The 26,664-nt window shown below is 42.2% G+C and overlaps 1 protein-coding gene across 1 annotated transcript in view; it reads left to right on the top strand.

Annotated features, from left to right (window-relative positions):
• NECTIN3 (nectin cell adhesion molecule 3) overlaps positions 1-2,464 on the top strand; it is a 127,860-nt gene extending 125,396 nt beyond the window's left edge. The window contains exons 8-9 of the mRNA XM_065876530.1: positions 1,318-1,380; positions 2,170-2,464. Of these exons, the coding sequence (XP_065732602.1) occupies positions 1,318-1,380; positions 2,170-2,349 (243 nt within the window). The 3' untranslated portion in view covers positions 2,350-2,464. The remainder of the gene's footprint in view (positions 1-1,317; positions 1,381-2,169) is intronic.
• Positions 2,465-26,664: the final 24,200 nt, after the last annotated feature.

The raw sequence follows: 26,664 nt of genomic DNA, 5'->3' as shown, positions 1-26,664 counted from the left end.
TATTTCAGTGAAGTTATTGGTTAAATGTTGAATTCTTACTGTTGCAGAACCACAGGCTAGGGTGTGGGGATGGAGGAGGATGACCAAAAGAGGTTCACTATTTACTAGGTTGAAAGATACAGACATTAGGAACCATAAAACTGACAGAGCATGATGTCTGCTCGTTTATACCTATAATGGAGGTATAAACAAGAACAATAGGAAAAGTAGGAGTAAATAAACTTTGGTGGGTAGTGTGGAAAAGCCTTTTAGGAAAAAAAAAAATGACTTTAGTCAGACCAAGATGGGTAGTATTTCAAGTGCCAGAGGTTAAGTGGCAGACCTTCCAGACAAAAAGGACAGCATGAGCAAAGACAGTGAAATGAAGAGCGTCTTGATAGATATGCCTACATGCTGGGACTTTCAGGCATTCTTTTGTTATATTTATTGAACATCTTGTTTTCCAGGCACTGAGCCAGAAGCATGGGTATAAAAGTATAGGTTTAGGAATCAGACAAAGCATCTACCACTTACCAGCTGTGTGACTGGAGACACCTTACTTAACTACTCTGAGCCCCAGTTTTAGTCATCTGTAAAATAAAGACATTGGTTTTACAGAATTAATATAAAAGTTAAATGAGATAATGTCTATAAATACTCCAGCCAGCACCCTCAATCCAGTGAAGGAGAAAGCAAATAAATAATTGTGATAATACATGCTGTGAAAGCACAGAAAGGAGAGTGGCTCTCTCTGTCTGAGGGTTTTGTGCCTCACTTCCTAAAAAGGGATGATATTTGAACTTGGGGCTGAAGGGTAAGTATGTGTTTATAAGCGAAAGGGAAGCTGAGAAAGATTCTCTTAGGCTGAGGTTTGAAAACGATGAGCCCCTTTATGATCTGTATGGGGTTGGAAGACAGGGAGTAGCAACAGGAAACGAAAGCAGACCATGTATACGTCTATAAAATCTTTCATTGCCACTCCAAACCCTTTTTAGTCAATTCAAAATATCAGACTCTTCCACTGAGAAAAGGCAAGAGACCTGTGCTGAATGTTACCTCAAGTAAGATGTAAACAAGTTTGCATGAGAGCTTCTGTAGCAGATGTTCTGTGTATTTTCTTCCTTCTACAAGAAGTTTGGAGCCAGGAGAGAGAGACAACTCTCAGGAAATGTAGTTGCTTTTCCCATCCTCATGTGGAACATTTTGCTTAGTTGGCAGACATTTAACAAGACATGATTGGCTCTTTTAAAAACAGGAGTCTTAGAGGTCTTGGTTGAAACGTCTTACCATGTGCTTGGTGCTTTAAAGTGCATGTCTTTTTCTGTCTTCTCCCTCCAGACTGAACACTTGCCTCTGCAGACTCAGTTCAAAGGAAGAGAGGTTGGCAGTCTCCAGCGCTCTGTAAGTAACATGGTCCTCTAGTAGGGTCAGCCCAGGCGGAGCCGGGGACCACCATGTTTATTAAAATACTGTTTTATTTCCATGAAATTTCATTTTATTCACCTCTGCTATCTGACCATTTGTAGTGTGATTTTGTAAAGTCCTTGAGCTTGCTTATTCCTCTTAGAAGTAATCAAGTTTTACAAAACCAGTCACCTGACAGAGGCTCAGTACCAGACACACCATAGAGCATCAGGGAGGTTCATTTTATGGTGTCAGCTGTGACCCAGAGTTAAGCAAGGAAGAAAGGTCAAGACAAGAGGCTATTCTTTGACAGCATTTCTTAATCCTCAGCCACGTTGGCCATACAGTCAAATACCAGTTCATTTCACTGTGTCTCTTCCCTAATTCCCCAGTGCTGAATCCTGAAGCTTCTTTTGGTTTTGTTTTGGTTGTTTTAGTTCTCTTTATTATGTCATGCATGGATTCCAAGCTTGAGCCTTGCTGAGAGACTCCTGCAGTTCACAACCTTGTTTTTCTCCAGTTTACCTTAATTGATACCAGTTCCAAATTTTGAAACCTGAAACTGACCACAGTCCTCATTAGTCACAATTTTCTATTTAGGAGATGCCACCACTCTTGTACAGGTATTGTAAGCAACAAGTGACTGGAAAATGATAAGCTGTTGAACTTTACCTTGCCATTCAATAGCTTGTGTGTAATGAATTCTGTTCTTGCCTGTTTTTACCCAAGAGCTAGAAAAAATACAAACAACTGCTCTGATAATGTAAGCAATGTTTGAATTTTTAGAATGGACTGAATAGCAGAAGATTTGACTACGAAGATGAGAATCCAGTGGGGGAAGATGCGATTCAGCAGATGTACCCCCTCTACAATCAGATGTGCTACCAAGACGGGAGTCCTGGCAAATATCATCCAAGCCGTGACCTGGAGAGAGTCTACATCAACCCACGGGAGCATTACGTGTGATTGTCCTCTTTCTCCAATGGTGTTCTAACAAATGTTTATTCTTAGATTGAGGGAGAGAAACTGAGGCCAATAGGTATGCTTTTATTCTGTCTCGTATAGAACAATCCCAGTCTAAGTATATCAGAAGTAGTGATGAATGACTTGGAGCCAATAGCACATTTCTTCCTTTCATTAAGAGTTTCTTAATCACCAGCTGTGTTTTTGAACTTGGCTCTAGCTTTTTGTGTTTCTGTGATGATGGTGTTTAACTACTAACATTTGGCCTGCAACGGTATGTTCATTTAAAAGTAGAGCATCTGCCTGGGATGACAGCAGTGATTCTCCAGAACGAAAGGCCCCAGCTGGGAGTATTAACCTCACTGGGTCTCAGGCAGACAAGCCTATTCATCTGTAACTCAAATGGGCAGGAAAAGGAGCTCAAAATCCATCTCACTAATTACTTAGTTGGGATTTGGCTTTTCCTGACATGCTTGATACAATTATAATACCTCCTTACAAACAGGGGGCCTGAGGAAAGAGGCAAAGTTTGTTGTTTATCCCAGAAACAATAACAAAAGGCAGTTCGGACCTTCAAGTCTGTTGGTTTCGTTTAGACTCTTGTGATATTGTAATATGCATTCCTTCCTGATCACCAAGGTCCTGAGGGATGCGTATTTCTTGCTATTATCGGCCTAATCTTGATGAGCTGTGTGCTAACCAGGGTTCTTCTCTTACTCCGTCATTGTTCCCACAGTTCTGTTCTTTATAGTCCAGATTAGCCTATTTCCCACCTATTAAATTCTAGAAGCCCTGTCTAAATGGTGGACAACCTTGAGCCTTGAGCCCTCTTTTCTATCGTATTGTATATGACAGACTCAGCTTTCACTACTGAAATTTCTTTCAAGCTAATCCTGTCCACACAGGCTTTGGCTACCCTTTGCATTCTTCAGACTTTTTATTGTCTGTGTTTTATCTACCTCAGAAAAAAGCCTGCTGGAAAATCACCATGAAATAACCCCTACTCTTAAAACCCAGCTAGAGAATTTGAAAACCTAAAAAAACAAAAAGTGCCTTTAATATGGCATATGTGCTAAACCCACATGTGGTCCTGGATCCCTCTTCCCCTACTTTAACTGGTCAATAATAAGAGTAAAGAGATACTAAAATGCAAATAATACAGTGACTGACTTAACCAGTCTGGAGTTTTCTCACTTCCCTTTGCCAACTTCTCCTCGATGAGCTTGAAGGTAGCAATTATCGTGGGGTGAGCAGAGGAAGAAACACAGGTACGTGTGCAAGTGTCAATCATCTGCCCTCAAATCTTAAGAAAAGCATTGCTTTACTATGTGTTCTGGAAGATTATGGGTCTGTCACAGATATAAAAAACACTGCAGACTTGTCATGTATTAGGAAAGAGTGACATAAGCACTAAAATAAAATAGTACACGTTTCCAACCTAAGCTTCAAGGGAATAGGAGAATATTAACGTAGATTTCTAATGGGATACCAAAGATACATTATGATTCACGTTTTGCTGGCTGTAGTCCTTGCTTGTGTGTTTGTTTCCTTTCTTCAGTTGCCGTGCTTTGTCAGACAAATTATCCAGGTTGTTCTACAGTAGTAATACACCACCCCATTACCTGGGTGACCAGCAATTCTGTAAAAGATGATGGTTATGTGGAATCAAAGGGTAAGTTCCAAGGACCATCATTGCTGTTTCACTATGTTACCTCAGAGTTAGTGTACTGCCCTTGCTAGCAAGCTGACACAGAGAGAAGATATCTGACTTTATTACTTGGAATCCCATCAGTGAGTTAATGTAACTGAAGTGTTGGGATCCTTGTAGTTGTTTTCCAACAGAAAGATGACTCTAGTCAGAGCTCTCCTTGATAAGGAAGTGTTTTACACATACTAGATGTTACAGAGGAGGATACTGTGGTGCATTGCCTCCTTTAGTGAGCTTTAAAAATGTCTTACACATTGGGGATGGATTCTAGGTGCTGCTGGGAAGCAGGTTGTTGAATTAGTGTCACAAAAGTAGACCCTGGACCTAGAGGGGAGTTGAGATGTCTTCATTTGCGCTAGGGAAAGAGAGTTGGAAGCACTGAGTTTCAGAGCCCTTTGACCTGTCTTCTACCCTCCCTACCATCAAGAAGCCACTATTGCAATTTTTAACATTCTCCGTGTAGTTATAGAAAAGAAATCTCAGGATGTAGACACTTCTCTCAACAGCCAGCTAGTTCAATATCCTCTTTGCCTCTCTGTCAGCTATGATATTTCTTTAACAGACTGGTAGATTTTATAGCTGTTGTTCCCTTACATGGGTCACAGAAGCTATATAACTGCTTATCCTGGTGCCTCCCATCTGTTCTCTCTAAATACTGAGTGGAATAGAGCTCAGTATTTTAAAGGAGCTTTAAAGGGGTTTGATCAGCCAGCCCCCTCAAGGAAAAAATGCCATCCAAAATTAGCCTGTTGATCTCTAAATTTGGAGGCTAGACCACTTGACGATGGCCATTTAAATTTGGAAGTTAGACTCCTAAAGGTCAGTGAGTGAGGCTTAAGGATATAAGCCACAGCTGATACTAGATACTCTTCCCATAACTGGTTTATTAAAACACACTGAAACAGAAATAAATCCCCAGAGTGTGTTTCCACTTATGGTTGCAGTTTTGCGTTTCAAGGGGGAGTGTGCATGCTCCATCTTAAACACACAGCCTTGAATGCCTATTTTGTAGGCGGCCCAAGCTCCAGGAGCGTGCATCATCGCTGCAGTAGCAGATCACCAGGTTCTTTGCACACCGCACTAAAATAAAGCATCTGTACCAGTTAGGATTGCTCTGACATAATGGGATAAGAATTTAGGTTAATTCTTAAATGGCAGTGATTTATTTTCTATGAGGACTCCCCTATCCCTGGCTGCCTTATATGTTCTAAAATTGAAGAAGTCCATGCTCTTTAGGACATGTAATATAAAATTCTTACCTGTCCTAGGCCTCCCTGTAACACGCACTTAGTAGATACTAAAGAAATGTGCTGTAAACTAAATGAACTGGTCCCCTCATTAATTTTTTATGGCCTTGTGTACTCATAGGGATAATATATTTTTTCATCCATCTTTTGAGAATGATTTCCTAATTCCTCTTTCACAGTAGTGTAAAATTTACTATTTTTCATTGTGCAATTTTCCCCTGCAGTGTGCTGGTCTCTCAGTGTTATTATTTATATCCAATAGAGCCTTTCTTCAAGCCTCTTTTTCCCTGGGGCATAGAGGATAGGCCATTATACCAAGAATCCGAAGAATAGGTTCTACTCCCACTTAATCTGTCTAGGACATCAGTTGCCCCTATCTGTAAAGAAGAGATGGTAATTCTTTCCCTGTCAGCCTCTCAGAAATGTGGGGAGAGTTAAAGAAGATAATAATGGATGGGAAATTGTAAGTTCTCTTCAGATGAAAATACCCATGACTCTATTACTGTTGCATATTGAACCTGAACTCCCAGCACCCTTGCCAGCATTTTGAGTACCATAGCGTCTCCCCAGGGAGAACCAAGTGGCAGATGAGAATTTCACTTCAAGCTAATTTGAGTACAGCCAAGTGCAAGTGGAAGACATCCCTTTTCTATAATAAGCACTTGTCATATGGAAAGCTTGATATCTGGATTTTAGCCTTTTAAGCTCTGTTGACCTGTGGTTGCTCTTGTTTAACGAATTACTGCTAATAATAGCTACCATTATTGAGTGTGTAGTATGGACTGGATTCCAGGGCAAGCACCTTACAAGAATCATCTCACTGACTGGAACCAAACTCCTGTTTTGTCCCCTTCCAGGAGACCCTGTGGGGACAGAAAGGCTCCCACTCCTACACCGCACACCCACAGACCACACTAGTCATCAGTCAGCTGTTACTTCTTTTAAGTCTGCTTTTGGGGAGTGCTGTTAGGGAAGAGGCTTTCTTGATTTTTTTGGAAAACAGAGGTGTAAGAGGGTACATGGAAGAAAACCATTAAAAAAATGTTTACTGAGAAGAAAGCAATTGCATGTGCTCGTTTTTACTTACTTTTCGAACTTCTCAAAATGCTCGTAAAGAGTCTCATACCCATTAGATTAACCATCTCTGCAAACATAACCAGCCGAATAATTAAAGCCACTCCATCCCAGTTGGTTCGGTCTTAGAGGGCACAAACTTCTAACATCTCTTCCTCAGCTTAGTAATTTGATATACTTACTGCCCCTTTGAGTTTGTTTCACCTTTATTGATCTCCCAGGGGGTGGTGGCACTGTTACAGTGGACATCTGGAAAGAGAGCTGGCTCTGGTAGAAAGCCAGAAGAATAGGAGGAAGGGTGTGAAAGAAATGTCTGTGGTTCAGCTCTATGCTTCTCTTGCTCCTGTGCTGAACTGGCAACACCCTTCATCCTTGGGCCATTTACAGACTACCTAGGAGGACCAGGGACTTCCGGTTCTTCTGTTAAACTAGAAACTGCTATTTGTAAGCCTACTTAACTATGGACTATGCCTGGATGAATCTTATGGCCCCTGAAAGGAACTTGTGTTTCCTCTATTAAAGAAAATTGTTGTAAATTGGACTTTGCCAATTTGGTCACTTGCAATTATTAGGTGGTTTAGTGGCCTTCAGTAGGTAGGAGTTGGGTGAGGGCTATATGTCTCCTCCCCGCTAACCTTACCAGGTGGTATATTACACTGAAATCAGATTTTAAGCCAGTGTCTGCATCATTCATCTTTATAAACACTCAGACACCAGAACAGACATGCTGTAATAGTCAACCTGTCACGTAAGCTTGAAAACGTCCCCACTCCATTCTTTTAGAGAACCCAACGATATCTTACATAAAAGGGTTATTAGAAATGAATCCAATAATATTACAGCAGATTCGGTGTCAGGCAGCCAGATTTCTGTTCAGTTTCTAGACATAGAACAGGTTAGTAATCTAGGAATCTTAGGGCTAGTGGGCTTGCTAGAACTTTATGCCTTGTTCGTGAAAGGGATGGAGTGCCCTATGGTATTTGGGCCAATCCACATACATTTAACACCACTAACTTGACCACTGAAAAAAATCACTTATTTTGGAGTTCACACATACAACAGAACCCTCACATCCACAAACATCTATTTCAGGCCCATTTTATTATCTTTGCTTTAGCATTATCTCTGTAAAAAGGTTAGAGGTAGGAACAGAGGCCATATTTACCTTGACAGTGGAAATATATAAAATATTAGGTTTATTTCTACTGTATTTCCACTTATTAGGTTAGTTATTCTCTACTCACGTTTGTATGACTGTAGAAGTTTGGAGCTGAGTAGACTAGAATGAAAGAGAATGTCAGAAATTCAGATGACACTAAACATCAAACATTATCAATTGAGAACATGATTTGGAAGTTCCTTCTATATCTCAGGGAGAAGGGAAACCACCACTGACAAATAAAAGGATTCTCCATTCCATTTGTTGGGAATAAATCACTTCCATTTGTCCATTCCCCAGAATAGTCGGTGTTTGGGGGCTAAAGCCATGATATATATCAAATTACATACCTACATACCTCCCTACACCAAAAAGTTCTAGTTATATGCAGTATCTGGTACCTCTAGCTGTGAAGTATAGGGATAAATGCCCGAGTTTCAGGGGAACAGATGTTGTGAATATTTATGGAAAAAAGCAGCATCTCCGTGAATTAAAGGTTGGCAGGACCATGTCCTCTAAGTGCTCCCATTCTAGAGCTGTGTTGTTTACAGTTGCCACTTGCACATGATTGACATGGCATGTCCTTTGGACCCAAGGAGACAGACTGATGGACTTGAAGTTATTATTAGATTACAACTGCCATCCCAAACAATCTTCAATAAACAAAAAACAGCTTCCTGAGATGTTTCAGTGTTTTACCCCATCTAGAGACAGGAGACTGAACAGTTCCCTTCTTGAGGTTTTTCCCAGCCTTACCATTTAAAGATTTTATGATCAGGTTCCCTGTAGCCCAGCAGGACACTTGGTATCATGGCCTAGACCAGTTGTATTTATTATCATGACACAGGACTGAACTGTAAAGTCGATTGGAGGAGGTCTCGAGGGAAAGCCCCCCTGGGAATCCAGAACATCAGATTGGCTACACTGGCTTAGAACTGTGGCTTATCCTGCGACAAATATGACTGACACTCATGAAGAAATGTTTTATGTGTCTCCTCCAGAGGTTAGGAATGAACTTCAAACTTTTGTAATGTGCCTTAATAACTCACAATGGGTCTATAAAGCCCAGGGTTCCACTGATTCCCAAATGCATGGGCACCACTATTTTGGCTTTCTTTATTCTTGCCAATAATGACCAGCTTTTTTTTTTTTTAAATCCACCCTAACACATTGATCAGGCTAAGTTAATTTCTTCTCACAAGTCATGTTGATGGCTCCATGTCCGTCATATTTTAACTACAGGCAGCAGTATTTTGTCCTAAATGCATTGGTTTGCACTTACCCACACTGTGGCTCATTAATGCCTCTTTTTTTCTCATGGTTTCATGAGAACTTATTGCTGTATTCCCTTCAACTGAGCATTTCAATACCCAGAAGAGCATTTGTCATCTTAGGTTTCACTGTGTACTTGAAATTCCACGTCCTTTGTAAAAAAATGTTAAGTAGGTGGTGTTGCTACTGAATCCCTGGATTGTTCCACTTGTCTATCCAGAAAAGTTCCTGTTTATCCTCTACCTTCTGTTTCTATTTCTAAGCCGAAGCTTAAGACATAACATCTGCTCCAGCCTATTCATTTTCCATGTGGTCTTAACCTCTTAACTTCCTTACTTCTCAGTTTCATCCCTGTAAGTTAGTACTCTCCACCTCACAGAGGTTTTATGGAGGGGGAAAAATAAGATGTTTAAGGGTTGTCTTCAAGAGAGCTCCTACTTTTAAAGTGATTTTATAAAACCCCTTGGCTTAGAAATGAGAAACTCTATAGCTATTATTTTTGCCTATCCTTGTTTTGCTGTTTTTATTTCTGAAAAGTGATCTCTGTCTGAATAGAGTCTGTACCCTGGTTTTAACTTTCTTCCCATTACCCCCTTTCACAATGAAGTTGTCCTCTCTACCTTGTCCATCCTCTGAACTTTTTACTTACAGAGCCACAACTAGTTATCCCACAACAAATCCCACACGCTCTTACTTCCATGATTGAATAAATTAACGTCCTCCAGAAAGAGGCATCTGGCTCTGGATATAAGTCAGGAGGTAAATGAGGTCTCACTCTGGCACTGGCAAGATCTCACCATGGTGCCTTGGTTCTCCCTGTATAAACTAAGGTTAATTCTGCTATTTCACAGCACCTGGGTGTTATGAGTCTTGACAAAAAAAATGATGAAAAGTATTCTTCAAATGTCCTGTACTATATAAACGCGTAGTGAATAATCTGGAGAGCCCTCGGGTAGAAATGTGTTCTTGTGTAGCTCAATTCAGATTACTAATCCACCCATTGTTTCCAAAAGAAATGTTTTACTAAACTGTTCTTTTTCAAGTGAAAATTAGTTTCTAATCATTTGAACTATTTTAATTTTTCTGTATGGGAAGAGATCAATAGTATACAGAAAATACCCAAATTGTATTTTAAGTGTTAAGACTGAAAGGGTTCCATAACAATGTAGTGGGATAAGGAGGAGGATTCTAGCTCAAATGTGGCAAGAAATACAACTTCTAAGATTAGCTTTGATTTTGAGATTGTATTATAAATAGTAGATGTTAATGTGGTTGTTTTTCTAGGTACTCTTTATTTTTAAGTTACCAGAAATTGTCTTTTATTTTTGAAGTTTTGAACTATGTGGTTCTTGACATGTTTTGAATAAAGCTTTTATTAACTAAACTTTTTCATTATCAATAAATCAAATATTAAAATACATTTAAAAATTAATAGCCTAATTATATGACTGTAAAATTCAAGATTTAAAGAACATCTTTTATAGAAATAGTAGATTTCTATGCTGGAGTCCTTTTAAAAAATGATTTTAAAAATAGTAATAGTACTTTTATACTTCAAACAGTATTAGAAATATTATGACAAGTTACATATTATTGTAATTGCTTGTGGAAAACTTAATACTTTTTTAACGAAACTAAATTTATTCCACTTAAAGAATTGTTCGTCATTCCTGATTAGTCCTTAGGTGTTAAAATGTCCCTTCTTTTATGAAATGATATCGATGCTAGATGGTAACTTTTTAAATGTTGTTATTTTAAAAAAAGAGTTGGCATCTCTGATGGATCCCTGTATTTTGTTCTAGGGATGGGTGCTTTATTGGTCTGTGAAATCTCAAAATCTAGGAACCATTTTAAAACAAACATTTTGTTGAGATACCATAATTTTCATCCTCTTAAATTGTAAAACTCAGTGCTTTTTAGTCATTCAGAGAGTTATGTAATCGTCACCAAGGTCAATTTTAGAATATTTTCATCACCCCAGAAGGAAACCCACTCCCAGCTGCTCCTGCCTCCATTCCTCCATCCCCTTGCCAGTCCCTGGCAACACCAGTCTACTTTCTGTCTCTGTGAATTTGCCTGTCCTGGACATTATATGTAAATGGAATCCTGTAATGTGTAGGCTTCTTTCACTTAGCATAATGTTTTCAAGGTTCAACCATGGTGTAGCATTTATCATTCATTTCTTTTTATTGCCATATAATATTCTATCTTATAGATATGCCACATTTTATCCATTCATCAGTTGAGGGACATTTGGGTTGTTTCCACTTTTTGGAAATAATTATGAATTATTCATGTACAAGTCTTTGTGTGAACATATGTGTTTATTTTTCTTCCATATATACCTAGGAGTGGAATTGCTAAATCATATGGAAACTCTGGTTTAACGTTTTGAGGAACTGCCAGACTATTTGGCAAAGATGCTGCACCATTTTACATTCCCACCAACAGTGTATGAGGGTTCTAGGGTTCCAATTTCTCCACATCCTCACCAACACTTGTTGTTGTCTGTTCTTTTTGATTATAGCTATCCTAGTAGGTGTGAAGTGCTATCTCATTGTGTTTTTTATTTTAATTTCCCTGACTGCCAATGATGTTTGTTTGTTTTCTACAACCCATTAAAAATGTGAAGCCACTCTTAGCTCATATTGAAGGCTGGATTTGACCTACAGGTAGCCAACCTCTGACCTAGAGGGTAGAATTAGTAAACAAATACATTAAAGCAGTATTATAAATACCCTCTGTATGTTCAAGAATGTAGAGGAGGGGCTTCCCTGGTGGCGCAGTGGTTGAGAGTCTGCTAATGCAGGGGACACGGGTTCGAGCCCTGGTCTGGGAAGATCCCACATGCCGCGGAGCAACTAGGCCTGTGAGCCACAACTACTGAGCCTGCACATCTGGAGCCTGTGCTCCGCAACAAGAGAGCCCGCGATAGTGAGAGGCCCACGCACCGCGATGAAGAGTGGCCCCCACTTGCCACAACTAGAGAAAGCCCTCGCACAGAAACGAAGACCCAACACAGCCCTAAATAAATTAATTAATTAAGGAAAAAAAAGAGTAAATCCTATTTTAAAAAAAAGAATGTAGAGGAAAGTGTGAGCCATTTAAAGGGAGATGTGGGATATTAAAAAGAATACATGTGGTAGGGCACTGATAAATCGGCTTGCTGGATTCAAAAAAAAAAAAAAACTTGGTTTGCAACATTTGTTGATTTCCATGGTGTAAATACTCTGACCATGGCCAGCGCTAAGCTATCGACATGATACCACTGAACTTGAAGTTGGGAAGGGACATACACAATTGGTACCTGCAAGCTGGTGCCAGCTGACTGTAGCACATTGCTGATGTAAACCGTCTCAAACTGCACATATGACATAAAGTAATCAGGAACTAGAGCTACCATCTACCTGGCTGTCATCGGTCTTCTCCTCCACTCCTACAACCATTAGGAGGGAGACTATCTCCCTTCCTGTATATTATTAGACTCCCAAATAGACTTTGACTCTTTCTCAGCCTTCATTACTCTGGAATCGTGGCCACATTTCCACAAGACAGATAGGTGCGTACACATGCACACTCCCCAGAATGTCAAAAAAGTGCTGGGATGAAGTCAGAGCAACAAAGAGGAACATGTTACGATCCATCCAGAAAACTTACTGGAAAGTATATTTTAGTTGGGTGTTGAATGGATAGGAAATGGCTGGTAAACAAAAGAGCAGACATATTCCACACAAACAGATGGTTTGGGCAAGAATTCAAAAGTGGGAGTCAAAAAAAAGTCGGATGAGTCTTCATGTTTAGATACAGAATCGTGAATTCTTGCAATCGGATATTTTGCCTCTGAATTTCTTCTCCCCAAAGGTTCTGGGAAAAGCCTCAACCTGAGATTTATGCTTTTACCAAAAAGCACCACATAAGGAAGAAAACATTCCTTCTACACCTGAAATTGCTGCAAGAAAGCTCTAGAGAAATTAGATGGCAAATCATCCAGAAAATAAGTAGTTCATATCTCAGACTTTTAGCCCTTTGAAATTCTAGTCTAACATGTTTCCGAATTGGCATTAGTTCATGAACTGTGATTAAGAACAAACCAGCCTTCTTATCCACAATCTCATGCCTCTCTGCTTCTAAACACTTCCCTTCCTACTGATGGTAAAGCCCAAAGTTACAGTGTGGGATTGATGCTGTTGACCAGTATTTGTCAGCTCAAATCAAAGCAAAGCAAAAAGATGCTTTGCTAGGCAGAAGTGGTCATTATGTTACCTCACCTGGCTGCTCATTAGGATAACTGCATCCACCTGCCTTGCTAGGCAGTTGCACACCTGCCCTTTATTATGTGGGATTCTATCACGTGGAGTACTATCCTACCCCCATTTGTGGTGCTTTCCTCATTGCCGGACACCTTAGTGATGCCAAAGCTCCTCGCCAGCATATTTCTTATGGCCTTGGTACATGGTATTTCCTCCAGGCCTTTCTTTCGTTGGTTTTCAGGCCTCACATAATATATAATATATCTACTCTGGTATGTTCACATCCTGGGCCCTCTAATTCTTTCCTCCTCAATCTGCCAAGACATTCTGGCATTCCAACTTCACTTAGTGTATGGGCCACATTGCTTTTTCCATGCTTCTAGGTACCATCCTAGACACCATGTCCTGGGGTTCTTACCAAACTAAATCCTGTATCTCTGGGGTGTGTTCCCAAATCAATGAACTCTCCCTCATCCAGTCTTACGTTCCAGCTCCTCTCAGTGAAGCAGCCTCAGAATCCAGTCCCACTGGTACTGCCCTGCATCTGCCAGTGGATGTTGGCTAAGCCTTGCAGCTTCTTTGGAGTCAAGTCCCTTTTCTCCCTTAACAGGCCCAGCATGACCCTGGGTGATTATGTTGGAACTTAATCCTCCTTAGAGGCCTAATAGCCAGGAGGAGAGGTAGGGGTAGATCTTGAGTAGGGCACTTGCTGTCTTGAAGGGGGGTAGTGGTGTCCGTATTGATTCCAAGCAAGAGGGAAGTGCTAAGAGGCTCAGAGAATTCAGAGGAATTAGAGAACAAGCAACAGCCCCGATTTGCCCAGGACTGTCACACTTTTATCACAGAAAGTCCCGCAGCCCAGGAAACCCCTCAGTCACTGGAAATCAGGATAGTTGGCCACCCTAGGATTCTGGAGATTCAAAATTTTCAGGGGAATCTTCCTAGATATTCCCATCCCAAGTGTCAGGACCTCCTTTCCCCCAATGAGTAACAGGTCTGCTTGGTTAGGTATTTAACCGTCTCTGGAGATCAGCACTAGATTTACTCCTGAGCGTGGGCCTCAGCTGAAGGATATGAGAGCCTCTTTGTTAACTACCAGGGAGATCCTCTGACTCTCATATTTGACTTTCCATTGCCTATTAATTGCCTGCAGTTTTCCATTATCTTTTTTGTATCAGTGGCTCTTAGCAAAACTCATGTAATCCCACTGTCCTTCCAGTTACTATTTCTCCCTTAGGACTGTCACATTGGGCCAGAGGATGCCCGTGTTCCATCTGTCATCAGTTGGGTCCTCATTACCTGCCAGGTGGCTAGTGATTCGGCTCCCAAATCCCGTATTATTGATAAACTTTCTAGGACCATTCCTGGATGCACTGTTGCAGGTTGGGTTCTCTGGAAGCAGATGCTGAGATGGATTTGGGTGTGCCGGGTATTTTCTTAGAGATGAGCACTTGTGGAAGGGAAGGGGCTGAAGCAAAATTGGGCAGAGAAACGTTAGGACTGTGATGCAGTTCTGCAAAACGTCGATCCACCCCACGAGGAGGTCTGGAGCATCATCATGTCCATGCTCAGCCTCCCTCAGTCAGTGGGTGTGGGCAGCCCGGAAAGGGCGTGTTCTTGGGTCAGGAGGCCCTTTGCAGCAGGTCAACCCTGGAGCTAAGGGCTGGGGTGAAAAGTCCTTCCCTGAAAGGGGATGTGGGTAGTGCTTTTCCACTGCTCACACCAAGAGAGAAATTGGAGGAAGCTGATTACTTTCATTAGTTTGGTTACTATTAATTTATTTATGGACTAAGGAGGCTCTGTGAGTGGAAAGATAATGTCTAAGTTTTTATGCTTTCTCTCTATATTCTGCCCCTTTCTCCTTCCCCATTCAAGGGGGTAGTTTCTTCCTCTCAGGGCAGGTTTGTTTTTTTCTTTTCCGTTTTTTCCCCAGAAGCCTAAAACCATTGTTCTGAGAACAAAGTTTGAAGAGAAAGGCAATTTCTCTCAAACTAAAAAAAGATGCTCTAGGATGGTCAGTCTCAAAAGAGATACAGACATGCATGTTGTTTCTGGTATTTCTGTGTATGTAGCAGAGCCTCGGAGGAAATGGTTCCCCAGGAAATATGGGAGGCGAGACTGTTCTGCGTCCTAGTCCTGGCAAAGAAGGGCACGGTGCTGAGCCTGAGGAGGCGCTACCCACACCTCACCACCGTGTCAGACCCCAGGACTTTGAAATAACCTTGAGACAGAAAAGGTAAGAGAAGAATGTTGCAAGAGTAACTTCAGATTTCCAACTCACCTGTTGGGATGGAAGCAGGGTTTTAGAAAAAGTTGACTAGAGAAAAAGAAAGAGATGTGATGTTTATTGTACTCTTATGTGCAGGGACTGATCCTTCCCTGCTTCACACATGTGAAAAGCCATCACGTCAGTCTCCCCATCCCTCCCCAAACCCTGCTAATTGCTCAGGTCCTTTAAGCCTCCCAGTCCCTCCACACATGCTTTCTGTGCCCTTAGCCATCTGGACCACATGTTACCAGATGGATGTGGAGAGGATATGAGGCCCTTCGTGCAAAGCCTCCCTCCAGCTCCTCTCTTGTCCATCTCAGAGTGGGAGCAAGCCAACCCCCCATCACCAACCCCAAACCCATTGGCTTGTGCTTGCATTGATCTAACCTCAACTCTAGTCCTACCAGTATTTCTTTATAGCGGCACTTTAGAAAAAGCTTGACTCCACCCATTTCTCATTTTTATCCTTTTTTCTTCACTCTCACATTCATGCTCCTTTCCTTCATATCACTCATCTCATATCTTTTTTCTTCCTTATTTCCACATATCTGAGGTTCTTTGAGGCTTCTAATTGTAAAACAATGGATTATAATATTTGTCATAAGAAACCTCAAAATACTCTTTTAAAAATAAACTCTTGAATAAAACATACTAATACTGATTTCTGACCAGTGTTAAAGTGGATTTTTTTTTTCAGTAATATCAAGCAGAATTAAAGATAGAGGAGGAAAAGTACCTGTTTCCAAATCTCATTAGGAATATCCTGGAAAGAAAAGGTTGAGATTTTTTCATGTATCAGGTCACTTAATGGGTCTCAATCAGATGTTCACTGTGCTTCGAAGATGATTCTCCTTTATGAAACTGGGCCTTATCAGCCCATGGTTCAGACACTCTGAGTAACAGCAGGGCTTCTGAGGAGAGGACATGCATTTCCTTATTTCCTCCTCTGGCACCTTCGTATAGCTCCCTATAGTTACCCCCCATTTCTCCAGAGCTCCCATCCACTTTACACCCTGAACACTTCTCAGCTTTCTGTGATGTTTATTTACGCATTCATCCATTCATTTATTTGATATATGTGATTGGGTGCCTACTGAGTTCTGCTCCAGGTGCTGAGAATATGGCAATGAACAAAACAAACAAAAAACTCTGCCTCTTGGGTGTAGAGGGTAAGGGAGACAGGAAACAGTTTAATTGAGGAAGTTGTATGTTAGAAAGTGATACATATGAATGAAAAACAAAGCAGGGAAGGGAGTTAGAAAATGTTGGTGGCATAGGGTTTACAACTTTAGATAAGATGGCCAGGGAAGGCCTCACTGAGAAAGTGATATTTAAGTAAAGGTGGGAAGGGGGTGGAGGGATGTGCATCTGGGGAAAGAACTATCCAGGCAGAGGGAGAAGCAGGTACCAAGGCCCTGTGGCAGGAGTATGGCCACCATTTTTAAGGAACAGCAATGAGTAAGTAAAAAGTAGAAGACGAGGTCTGAGAAGGAATGGGAGGCAGGCGCTGGATCAGGTAATACTTTGTGGGGTATTATGAGGACTGGGCTTCTCCTTGTGTGGTTTAGGAGTCATTGGAGGGTTCTCAACAGAGGAGTGATATACTCTGCTTATATGTTAACAGGATCACTCTGGCTGCCATGTTGGGACTGACCAAAGAGGGAAAGGACTCCAGTAGGGTGTCCAGTTCAGAGAACAGTTCAAACATTTAGCTGAGAGGCTGTGTGGCTTAGATCAGGGTGGGGACAGGAAAAGTGACGTTTATATTGAAGGCATACCCTCCTAACGGTCTGTCCATGCTCTAATCCTCCCCGAATTCTCCAAGGCTGGACCTCTTTCTGTAAGCTCATTCTTCTCATGTCACTCTCTCACTCAAAAACAGCAAAATAACTCCTTGCTGAGCAAATCATGTTCTGTTCTTTTTTTGAGGACTCTAACTCTTTGCAAGTTGGCATTCTTCCTATCTATGGTACTTGAGCCCCTCCTACTTCCTAGCTGAGCTCTCTGTTCCCATCAGCTTATTTACTATTCCCCCAACGCACAGGACCTGCTATTCTAACTTCTGCAAGGGGAGCCCACGCTCTCTTCTTTGCCTAGATCCTTCTTTCCCCTCCTTAAAGCCCATTTCAGGTGCCCCCTTCTTCATGTCTTCCCATTCGGGAAGTCCACTTGAGCACCTCTGTCCCTGGGCCTGGCCCTCAGGTCCTGCACCTCACACGCTGACAGTGTAGCTTACACCATTTTGCACTATTTTCTCATTTGTTTGGTTGCTTCCATGAGTTCATAAGCTTAGTGGGAAGCAGCCGCACAGCACAGGGAGGTCAGCTCGGTGCTTTGTGACCACCTAGAGGGGTGGGATAGGGAGGGTGGGAGGGAGACACAAGAGGGAGGAGATATGGGGATATATGTATATGTATAGCTGATTCACTTTGTTATAAAGCAGAAACTAACACACCATTCATTGTAAAGCAATTATACTCCAATAAAGACATTTTAAAAAAACAACAAAGAGTAGATATAATATAATTTTGCCACCTTCATCCCATCCAGCACAGGTGAGGCATGTAATATGTATTTGGCAAATTTTTACTGATTGAACAAAATATAACATATGAACTTCAAAACTAGGGTAGCTCTTCCAGAAAATGCCTTTCGTTGCATTTCGTGGCAAACTGTCTTGAACTTGTTAAAGACACGCAGGAAAACATGGTGATGTTGACCACCACACACAACTCCTTCCCCGTGTCCGTAACTAATTTACCCTAGGGAGTATTTCCTGGCGTGGTGACACGCTTTAATGCCTGCTTCCCAGGACTGTACTGAGGACATCTCACAGAGCTCTTCTCTAATACCCATCTCCGCCAGCATGCTGCAGGGCACTCTTCTAACCAGCTGCCTTCCCTCCTTTTTTCCAGTCTCCCGGCTCCTCCCCACTTTGCCTACCCTTTCCCCACGTTGTGTGGATTATTTGCAGGCATCACTTCAAGGATGAATCTCATCAGCATCTGCTGAGCTGCATATTTTATACAGTCTCCAGGTTTTTCTTACCAGCTGTGGACATTTTTGCAAACTCTACATTACCACCTAATTGAAACAGCGGCTTGGTTCCATTTCTCTTATTAAAGACAGATTAAGAAAATCAGTTCAATACCTTAGCCATTTAAAAGTCATCATTAGTCTCATGCTCTTGATTAATAAGCTGGCTTTTTAAAAAAATGCTTCCCCGCAAATCCTTCTCCTGCTTTAGCACCCCCCCCCCCCGCCCCACTTGCTGGTGTCACAATACACTTCATTTTGGTTGCTCATTTCATTCCTTTTAGCCTACTTTAACAGTTATGGGTTTTGTTAATTCCCCACTGGGCCTCTTCAAGTACTTTTTTTTCCCCCCTCACCTGTGAATCTCTTGCAATTTATCATTTGAAGCATCCAGTTGTTCATGAACTTGAATGGTGAGAACGAAATGCAATATTTTGAGCTTCATTGGGGGAGTTCTTGAGGGCTCTCTGCTTGTTTTCTCTGTTGCCATTCCCTGGCTCCTGGCCCCCTCCGCCTGCCAGTCCCCGTAGCTGAGACCTCTCAACCACATCTGGAGGCAGAGTCTGGGCTCAATCCCAGGCGTCACCACAAGAATGCGTGGAGTCGGTATCCCAGCTCTTGCAGATCTCTTTGCCCAGCTTGCACCTTGCACGTGAGCTCTAGAAACTGGCCTCTTGTCTGGATGTCTAGGCCCAAGGATCTGACCTAACTTGTCTAGATTGTCAAATCATCCAGGGTCCCCCTTACCTTTGCCGGTCCTTCCCCGAACCACAGTTAAGAGCTGGGCGTCTGTCTTTGCTTGTTGCAATGCCTTGCTTAAGCCTCACGTTTGAGCTGACGGTGTATTCAGCTTTGCATCCCTGTCAAGGTCAGGGACATCCACCAGGGATCACCCAAGGAACTCCCAATGCCAAGTGCCATCTGCTTGGGCAAGAGCTGCCACTTGGGATGGCACGCTCTGCCTTCCTAGCTGGATGTCTATCCACTGTGTGTGCTGCTTGATAGGAGGCTGCCCACCAGATGGGTAGGTCTGACCTCTTCCATTTCTAGCAAGCATCTCCATCTGACACCCATGGCTATAAGAGTGTTTCATGACTTCGCCATTCCAGCATCCTCTCAAGGCTTTCCTCTCAGTAGGAACGTCCTTACAAGACAAGTTATTAGACAGTGTTTGTCTCAATACCTTCATATCCTAAGATTCTTTTCTATCATCCAGCACCTCCTTTCCCAGTGTCCAAAGTCCTCCTGCTACAGCAGCTCTGACAGGGCTGCCCTTCCTGCTCGGCTCCAAGCTTGAAAATAGCCCCCTTCTCAGCCCTGTCCCTTTTCCCTTTCCTTTCTGCAGCCGGTGCTCTGATGTGTTGATTCCATAAGGCACAGCCTCAGAGACTGGTGAGTTTAACTCTGTATTGAGAATATCATTGTTACCACCAAATAGTTCCATTTGTGAGAGTTAAGGACGGCCCTATGGGTAGAACCACTATAGGTGTTGTGAAGAAAGTATGCCATACACAAAATCACGCTTCTTTTTTTCTTAGAAAAATAAAACCTCTTGAAAACTATGAGGTTTGGCTATTTTTCACTCCTTATAGCAATAAAGAACTTTTAAATCATACTATTCAGTATTGGAAACAGGATAATGAAATAATACTCTCATACACTGCTTCTAGGAAAATAAACATACATTTTTCTAAAAAGAAAGCCCATACTCTCTGACTCAATCATTTCCCATTTTGCAATCTACTCTATGGATATAGTAAAACAATCAGACAAAGATGCTTGTATCAAGGTGTTTATTAAATTACTATTTGAAAGAGCAAACTGGAAAAAATACAAAAACTCATTAATGAAGTTAATATATAATGGTGCATTTATTCTGTGGAACATTATGCGGCCATTGAAATGTTTTCGAAGAATATTTTACAACGTAGGACAATATTAATGATATATTATTGGGTGAAAACAGTAAGATTCAAAATACTATATCCTGTAATCTCAATCATGTCACAGGTGGTAAGGCGTGTAAATGTGTTTGTGTAGGTGCACATCGTATAAATAACGCTGGGATAAATACATTAAAACATTAACAGCACTCCTTTATGAGGTTAAAATAGATTTTTCTATTTGTTTTTGTGTTTTGTCAGATATTCTACATTTCAGTAAATATGTATTAGTTTTATAATCTCAAAAACAGCATTGAAAACAGGTAGTTAGGGCTGATTTCAATGTAAACATTTCCAGCAACTGGAGGGGCTGCCGGGATCACCCTCCGCGTCGAGAGGAGGGTCATTCAAGCAGAACAGTGATGTGCATGTCAGTGAGTTTGCCTGTCATGTTGCTTGAGAAATTACATCCTTTCAGCTTCTTAGCTGACGTGTGGAATTCATATTTTCTCGTGTTCAAGAGGAACAATTGGGCTTCCCAGGTGGCGCAGTGGTTGAGGGTCTGCCTGCCGATGCGGGGGACGCGGGTTCGTGCCCCGGTTTGGGGGGAATCCCACGTGCCATGGAGCGGCTGGGCCCGTGAGCCATGGCCGCTGAGCCTGCGCGTCCGGAGCCTGTGCTCCGCAGCGGGAGAGGCCACAGCAGCGAGAGGCCCGCGTAATGCAAAAGAAAAAAAGAAAAAAGGAACAATTAAGGGGTGGAGCATGACAATCATAATGGTATAAATTTGTGTTTGTTGAGATGAACCCCATGCGGCAAAAATGCAGGAACTTAAACTTACTGTCGTGTCCTGGTGATTCGTGCCGGAGTCACAGAAAGGAGAGTGCAGGTTTGGCCTACGTGCTGGGCCCTCCCCAGGTGCAAAATGTCTGGCACGCGCTCTGGAGACGTTCGCTAAAGGAAATGCCAATAAACTCAGAACATATACAGGAAGATTGAAAGCAATTTTGAACTCCTAGAACAATGGGTGTCTTCTATTTAAAAAAAAAAAAAAATTTTTTTTTTCCTTTTTCCCTGAAACAAACTTTGAGTAGCATCCTAGAAAAACAGCCCCAAGTCTTTTGCTTGAGGAGGGAGAGGATGGATAACCGCGTGGAGTCAGGCACACAGTGAGGAGGGACGCAAACCTCAGCCGCCTGCCTGGGCTGGTCCCACATAGTGGCTGTGTCTTTTTAGGCCACAGAGCAGCTGTAGTGTAAAAGGCTGCTTCACCACCTTCCTCCCTGTTCCAGCAGACCTGATCTGGGTGGCAGGCATTGCAGGCGGTCTTTGTGACTCCTTGTCTTGCCTTCCCAGGTTCCAGTGGGCGGGGCACGGCTCTGACCCCGCCGTCCTGCACTGCCTTGGCTTGGGCTCAGCCTTACTCCTTTTACTGTGTCACCAAGTCGCCCAGCTCTGGCTTATGCATTCCTTACTATCAAGGCTGTGTTTTCCTAACCTCAAACCAGAACATGTGGGATAAGGACACTTTTCCCCGATTTGTCTTGGAAAAGTCTTTTCAACATAAAAATTAGATCATATTTAGTTATAGTTAGCAAAATGCCTCTTTTGAGGAAAAAATGCATGAAATTGAGCTGTCCCAGCACATTTGGTTCTTATGGTCACTGTACCTCTGGCTGACCGTTCTGAAGATGCCCTGGAGAATCAGCAGGGTCTTCCTCAGCCTCCCTTCCAGCCCAGGTCAGGCTACTCCAGCCTAAATGGGAAGCAGCGCTTTCTTCTTTCTGACGCTCCTGTCCCATGAGAATTTTGTGCACAATTACTTGGCCGCCTGTGAACTAAGAGGCTAGCAGTTTGCAGCCGTCGCCAAACATTTCTAAAGGAGCTTTAGTATTTTCACTGCTAAGTTTTTAAAACAGTCTCTATATCTGATAAGCAATAAAAAAAATTAGATCTGTCCTCGCTTATTTTGCATAGTTTCATTTTTCCAAAGGTCAACGAGAGACAAACAATTTATCTTAAATTGCAAATGATTTGCCCCAAATCTGAATAATCAGTTCTGATGGGAGCGTAGCCAGGGAGGGAGGAACTTCAGGGGGCTTTTCACAGCCCCTAGAGCCACACTGGGTGGGTGAGCACTCCTTCTGTATAAGGTCAGATTTACTGCCAAGATAGCTCTTTTTCGCTGAAGTGGGAACTATCTCTCATAAGTTCTGGGAGGGTTCCAGTGCCTCATGGATATTGTGATGTGACTCAGGATCTGAATTGGGATGAGAGTGCAGGATTTTTTTCTCAGGGAAGAAAGAGAAAAATCTCAGGATGTTCTTTTAAGGATAGTCCCCTGTCTTGACCCCCTTATTTTAGAAGATAGCCAAACTGAATGAGATGAAGTGCCACTTCTGCCCTCTCTGGCTAATGCTGACTTTGAATCTTTGGCTGATCAGTAAAGAACAGACTTGTCACCACCAACTCAGGGCTTCAGGGTGCAGCCTGGCAGCTGCCCTTCGTGCCATGGCTGTGGAGAAAACCTGTGTTCCCAGCCTGAGGCGCCATCTTACCCTGGTCAAAGAGAAGCAGAGCGTAAGAGTACTCAGGAAGAGTGCAAATCCGTCACCCCAATGTCAATTCACCCAAAAGATTTGTCCTACCCTTGGAGAACAGCAGTGGCACCTTCCTCTCTGAAAAGGAGACCATTGCTATTATTCTGGTTTAAGGTTTTCACTTAATATAATTAAATATGCTGTTTTATAAAAATGGAAAGCAAAAAGGAAGTTTTTTTTTCAAGCTATTGTGATAGAATTGCCTTGAAATATATTAATGGACTCATCATTGAAGAAGAGGAGGGAGTAAGGATGTCTTAGTCGCATTTGTATTATTCACTTCTTTCCTATAGAGATTTAGATAAACTTGTTTCTTTCTCCCTAATCATCTCCATGAGTGGAAAAGGATTTCTTCACAGAATTTTAATGCAGGAAGGAACCCTAGAGAATGTCAAGCCTGAGGGTAGATTTACCAGAAGAAAAAAACCAAGAAACTTTTATTCAGATATTCAAAAGAAACTTCGAGCTGGCTTCCCCTCCTGGGAGAGACTTATAAAGGTCATTGATCCCAGATTTGAAGTATAATGTTATCCAGGAAGACTTGATGAGGCAGGAAGGAAGAGAGCCAGATTTATCCAGGTATTTTTGTTTTAAGAAATTTATTTATTTATGTATGTATTTTATTTTTGGCTGCACTGGGTATTCACTGCTGCACGCCAACTTTCTCTAGTTGAGGTGAGCGGGGGCTACCCTTTGTTGCGGTGTGCAGGCTTCTCATTGCGGTGGCTTCCCTTGTTGCGGAGCACGGGCTCTAGGCATGCAGGCTTCATTAGTTGTGGCACGTGGGCTCAGTAGTTGTGGCTCGCAGTCTCAGTTGTTGTGGAGCACGGGCTTAGTTGCTCCGCGGCATGTGGGATCTTCCTGGACCGGGGCTCGAACCCGTGTCCCCTGCATTGGCAGGCTGATTCTTAACCAGTGCACCACCAGGGAAGTCCCTTACCCGGGTATTTTTATTTTATTTTATTTTATTTTATTTTATTTTATTTTACTTTTTCCTTTGTGGTACGTGGGCCTCTCACTGTTGTGGCCTCTCCCGTTGCGGGGCACAGGCTCCGGACACGCAGGCTCAGCGGCCATGGCTCACGGGCCCAGCCGCTCCGCGGCACGTGGGATCCTCCGGGACCGGGGCACAAACCCATGTCCCCTGCATCGGCAGGCGGACTCTCAACCAATGCACCACCAGGGAAGCCCAACCCAGGTATTTTTAATATAAAACAATGGAAAATATTAGTTTTATTAAATAACCAAGAGAAAAAAATGGTCTTTGAAAGTAATAAATGCAAGCCATGAAATATGTTTTCAAGCAACCCATGGTAATAATAATACTGACAGTTAACCCTTATCTAGCCCTTGCCAGGTGCCAGGTATTGCGCTGCGTGCTTTATGTTAACTCATTTAGTCCTTAGGAGGTAGGTGTTCTATTATTATCCACACTTTACAGATGAGGACACTGCGGAATAGAGAGATGAAATAACTTGTGCAAGGTTTTTTAAGTAGCAAGTGCTACAGCTGGTGCTCATAGCTTGGCAGTCTGGCTTCAGCAGCTGCACTCTTCACCACTTACACGCACTGCCTTGAATTGACAGGCACTCTGTTATGGAGAAAATCTCAGTAAAGGACTAGAACAAGCATTTATTGAGGCCCTACTTAATTATTGAGCCAATTCTCACAACAACTCAAGGCAATCTGTTACCCAAGAAGATCTCAATAAAAGACTTCAGTGAGAATTTATTCAGCACCTATTGTGTGCCAGTTATTGGGTCAATTCTCATAAAATTTGAGGGGTAGTTTTCCTTATTCCTCTTTTACAAATGAGGAAACAGATTTAGAGAGGTGAAGTAACTTGCCCAAGTTACAGCTGGTCAAGAAAGAGAGTGGACATGTGAAAAGGTGTCTGTTTGATTTCAAATTTGTGTCCCTTCCACTAAGAAGTACAGGCAATATCTAAATTTGTTTTGTTCTCAGATTTTTAGTTTTAAAAATACATAATTGTGTACAAAAACGAAACAGACCCACAGACAAAGAAAACAAACTTATGGTTACCAAAGGGGAAAGGGGGGGTAGGGTTAAATTAGGAGTTTGGGAGTAACACATACATATTACTATATATATAAAATAGGTAGCCAACAAGGACCTACTGTATTGTATAGGGAACTCTACTCAATATCATGTAATAACCTATAATGGAAAAGAATCTAAAAAAGAGCATAAAACTGAATCACTTTGCTGTACACCTGAAACTAACACAATATTGTAAATTAACTATACTTCAATAAAAAAAGACAAACTTTACAAAAGAAAACAAAAAAATACATAATTATTAAATTTACCAGACTGCCCTGGTGGCACAGTGGTTAAGAATCCACCTGCCACTGGTGGTGGGAATGTAAATTGATATGGCCACTATGGAGAACAGTATGGAGGTTCCTTAAAAACCTAAAAGTAGAACTACCATATGACCCAGCAATCCCACTACTGGGCATATACCCTGAGAAAGCCATAATTCAAAAAGAGTCATGTACCACAATGTTCATTGCAGCTCTATTTACAATAGCTGGGACATGGAAGCAACCTCAGTGTCCAGTGACAGATGAATGGATAAAGAAGATGTGACACATATATACAATGGAATATTACTCAGCCATAAAAAGGAACGAAATTGAGTTATTTGTAGTGAGGTGGATGGACCTAGAGTCTGTCACACAGAGTGAAGTAAGTCAGAAAGAGGAAAACAAATACCATATGCTAACACATATATATGGAATCTAAAAAAAAACCACCAAAAAACGGTTCTGAAGACCCTAGGGGCAGGACAGGAATAAAGACGCAGACGTAGAGAATGGACTTGAGGACACGGGGAGGGGGAAGGGTAAGCTGGGACGAAGTGAGAGAGTGGCATGGACATATATACACTACCAAATGTAAAATAGCTAGTGGGAAGCAACCGCATAGCACAGGGAGATCAGCTCAGTGCTTTGTGACCACCTAGAGGGGTGGGATACGGAGGGTGGGAGGGAGACGCAAGAGGGAGGGGATATGGGGATGTATGTATCTGTATAGCTGATTCACTTTGTTATAAAGCAGAAACTAACACACCACTGTAAAGCAATTATACTCCAGTAAAGATGTTAAAAAAAAAAAAAATCTGGGCTTCCCTGGTGGCGCAGTGGTTGAGAGTCCGCCTGCCGACACAGGGGACGCTGGTTTGTGCCCTGGTCCGGGAAGATCCCACATGCCGTGGAGCAACTAAGTCCATGTACCACAACTACTGAGCCTGCGTGCCATAACTACAGAAGCCTGTGAGCCTAGAGCCCATGCTCTGCAACAAGAGAAGCCACTGCAATGAGAAGCCCGTGCACTGCAAAGAAGAGTAGCCTCCGCTTGCTGCAACTAAAGTCCGCACGCAGCAATGAAGACCCAATGCAGCCAATAAATAAATAAATAAAATTACCAGATGCAATTTTTATTGAACAATATAACAATAGTCAGTTAACACTGACTACTCTGTTTCAACCTACGGTCGTAAGCACCTCTGCTTTGAAAGCAATAGCATGAAAAACTGCTGAAAGGATAAACAGTGCAATTCACATTCCCAAGATAATACCTTGTCATATCATACAAGCACCAGAGACACACATATAATTGTCCACCCTAACCTGAAGGACCTTCTAGGAAGAGAGACTTTAAAAATAGAGCCCAGAGCCTGCTGTTTCAAATCAGCCCTTTGCCACTCTACTCTGATTAAGGCTTCTTGCTTGACCAGGGATGAGCAGAAACTGAATTACAGACTTTAGCCTTCTCTGAAGGCCCCTCTTATGCC

This window comes from Phocoena phocoena, chromosome 4, assembly GCF_963924675.1.
Source record: "Phocoena phocoena chromosome 4, mPhoPho1.1, whole genome shotgun sequence".
Lineage (NCBI taxonomy): Eukaryota > Metazoa > Chordata > Mammalia > Artiodactyla > Phocoenidae > Phocoena > Phocoena phocoena.
The sequence above is the reverse complement of the archived record's forward strand: the minus strand, read 5'-3'. Positions and strand labels throughout refer to the sequence as shown.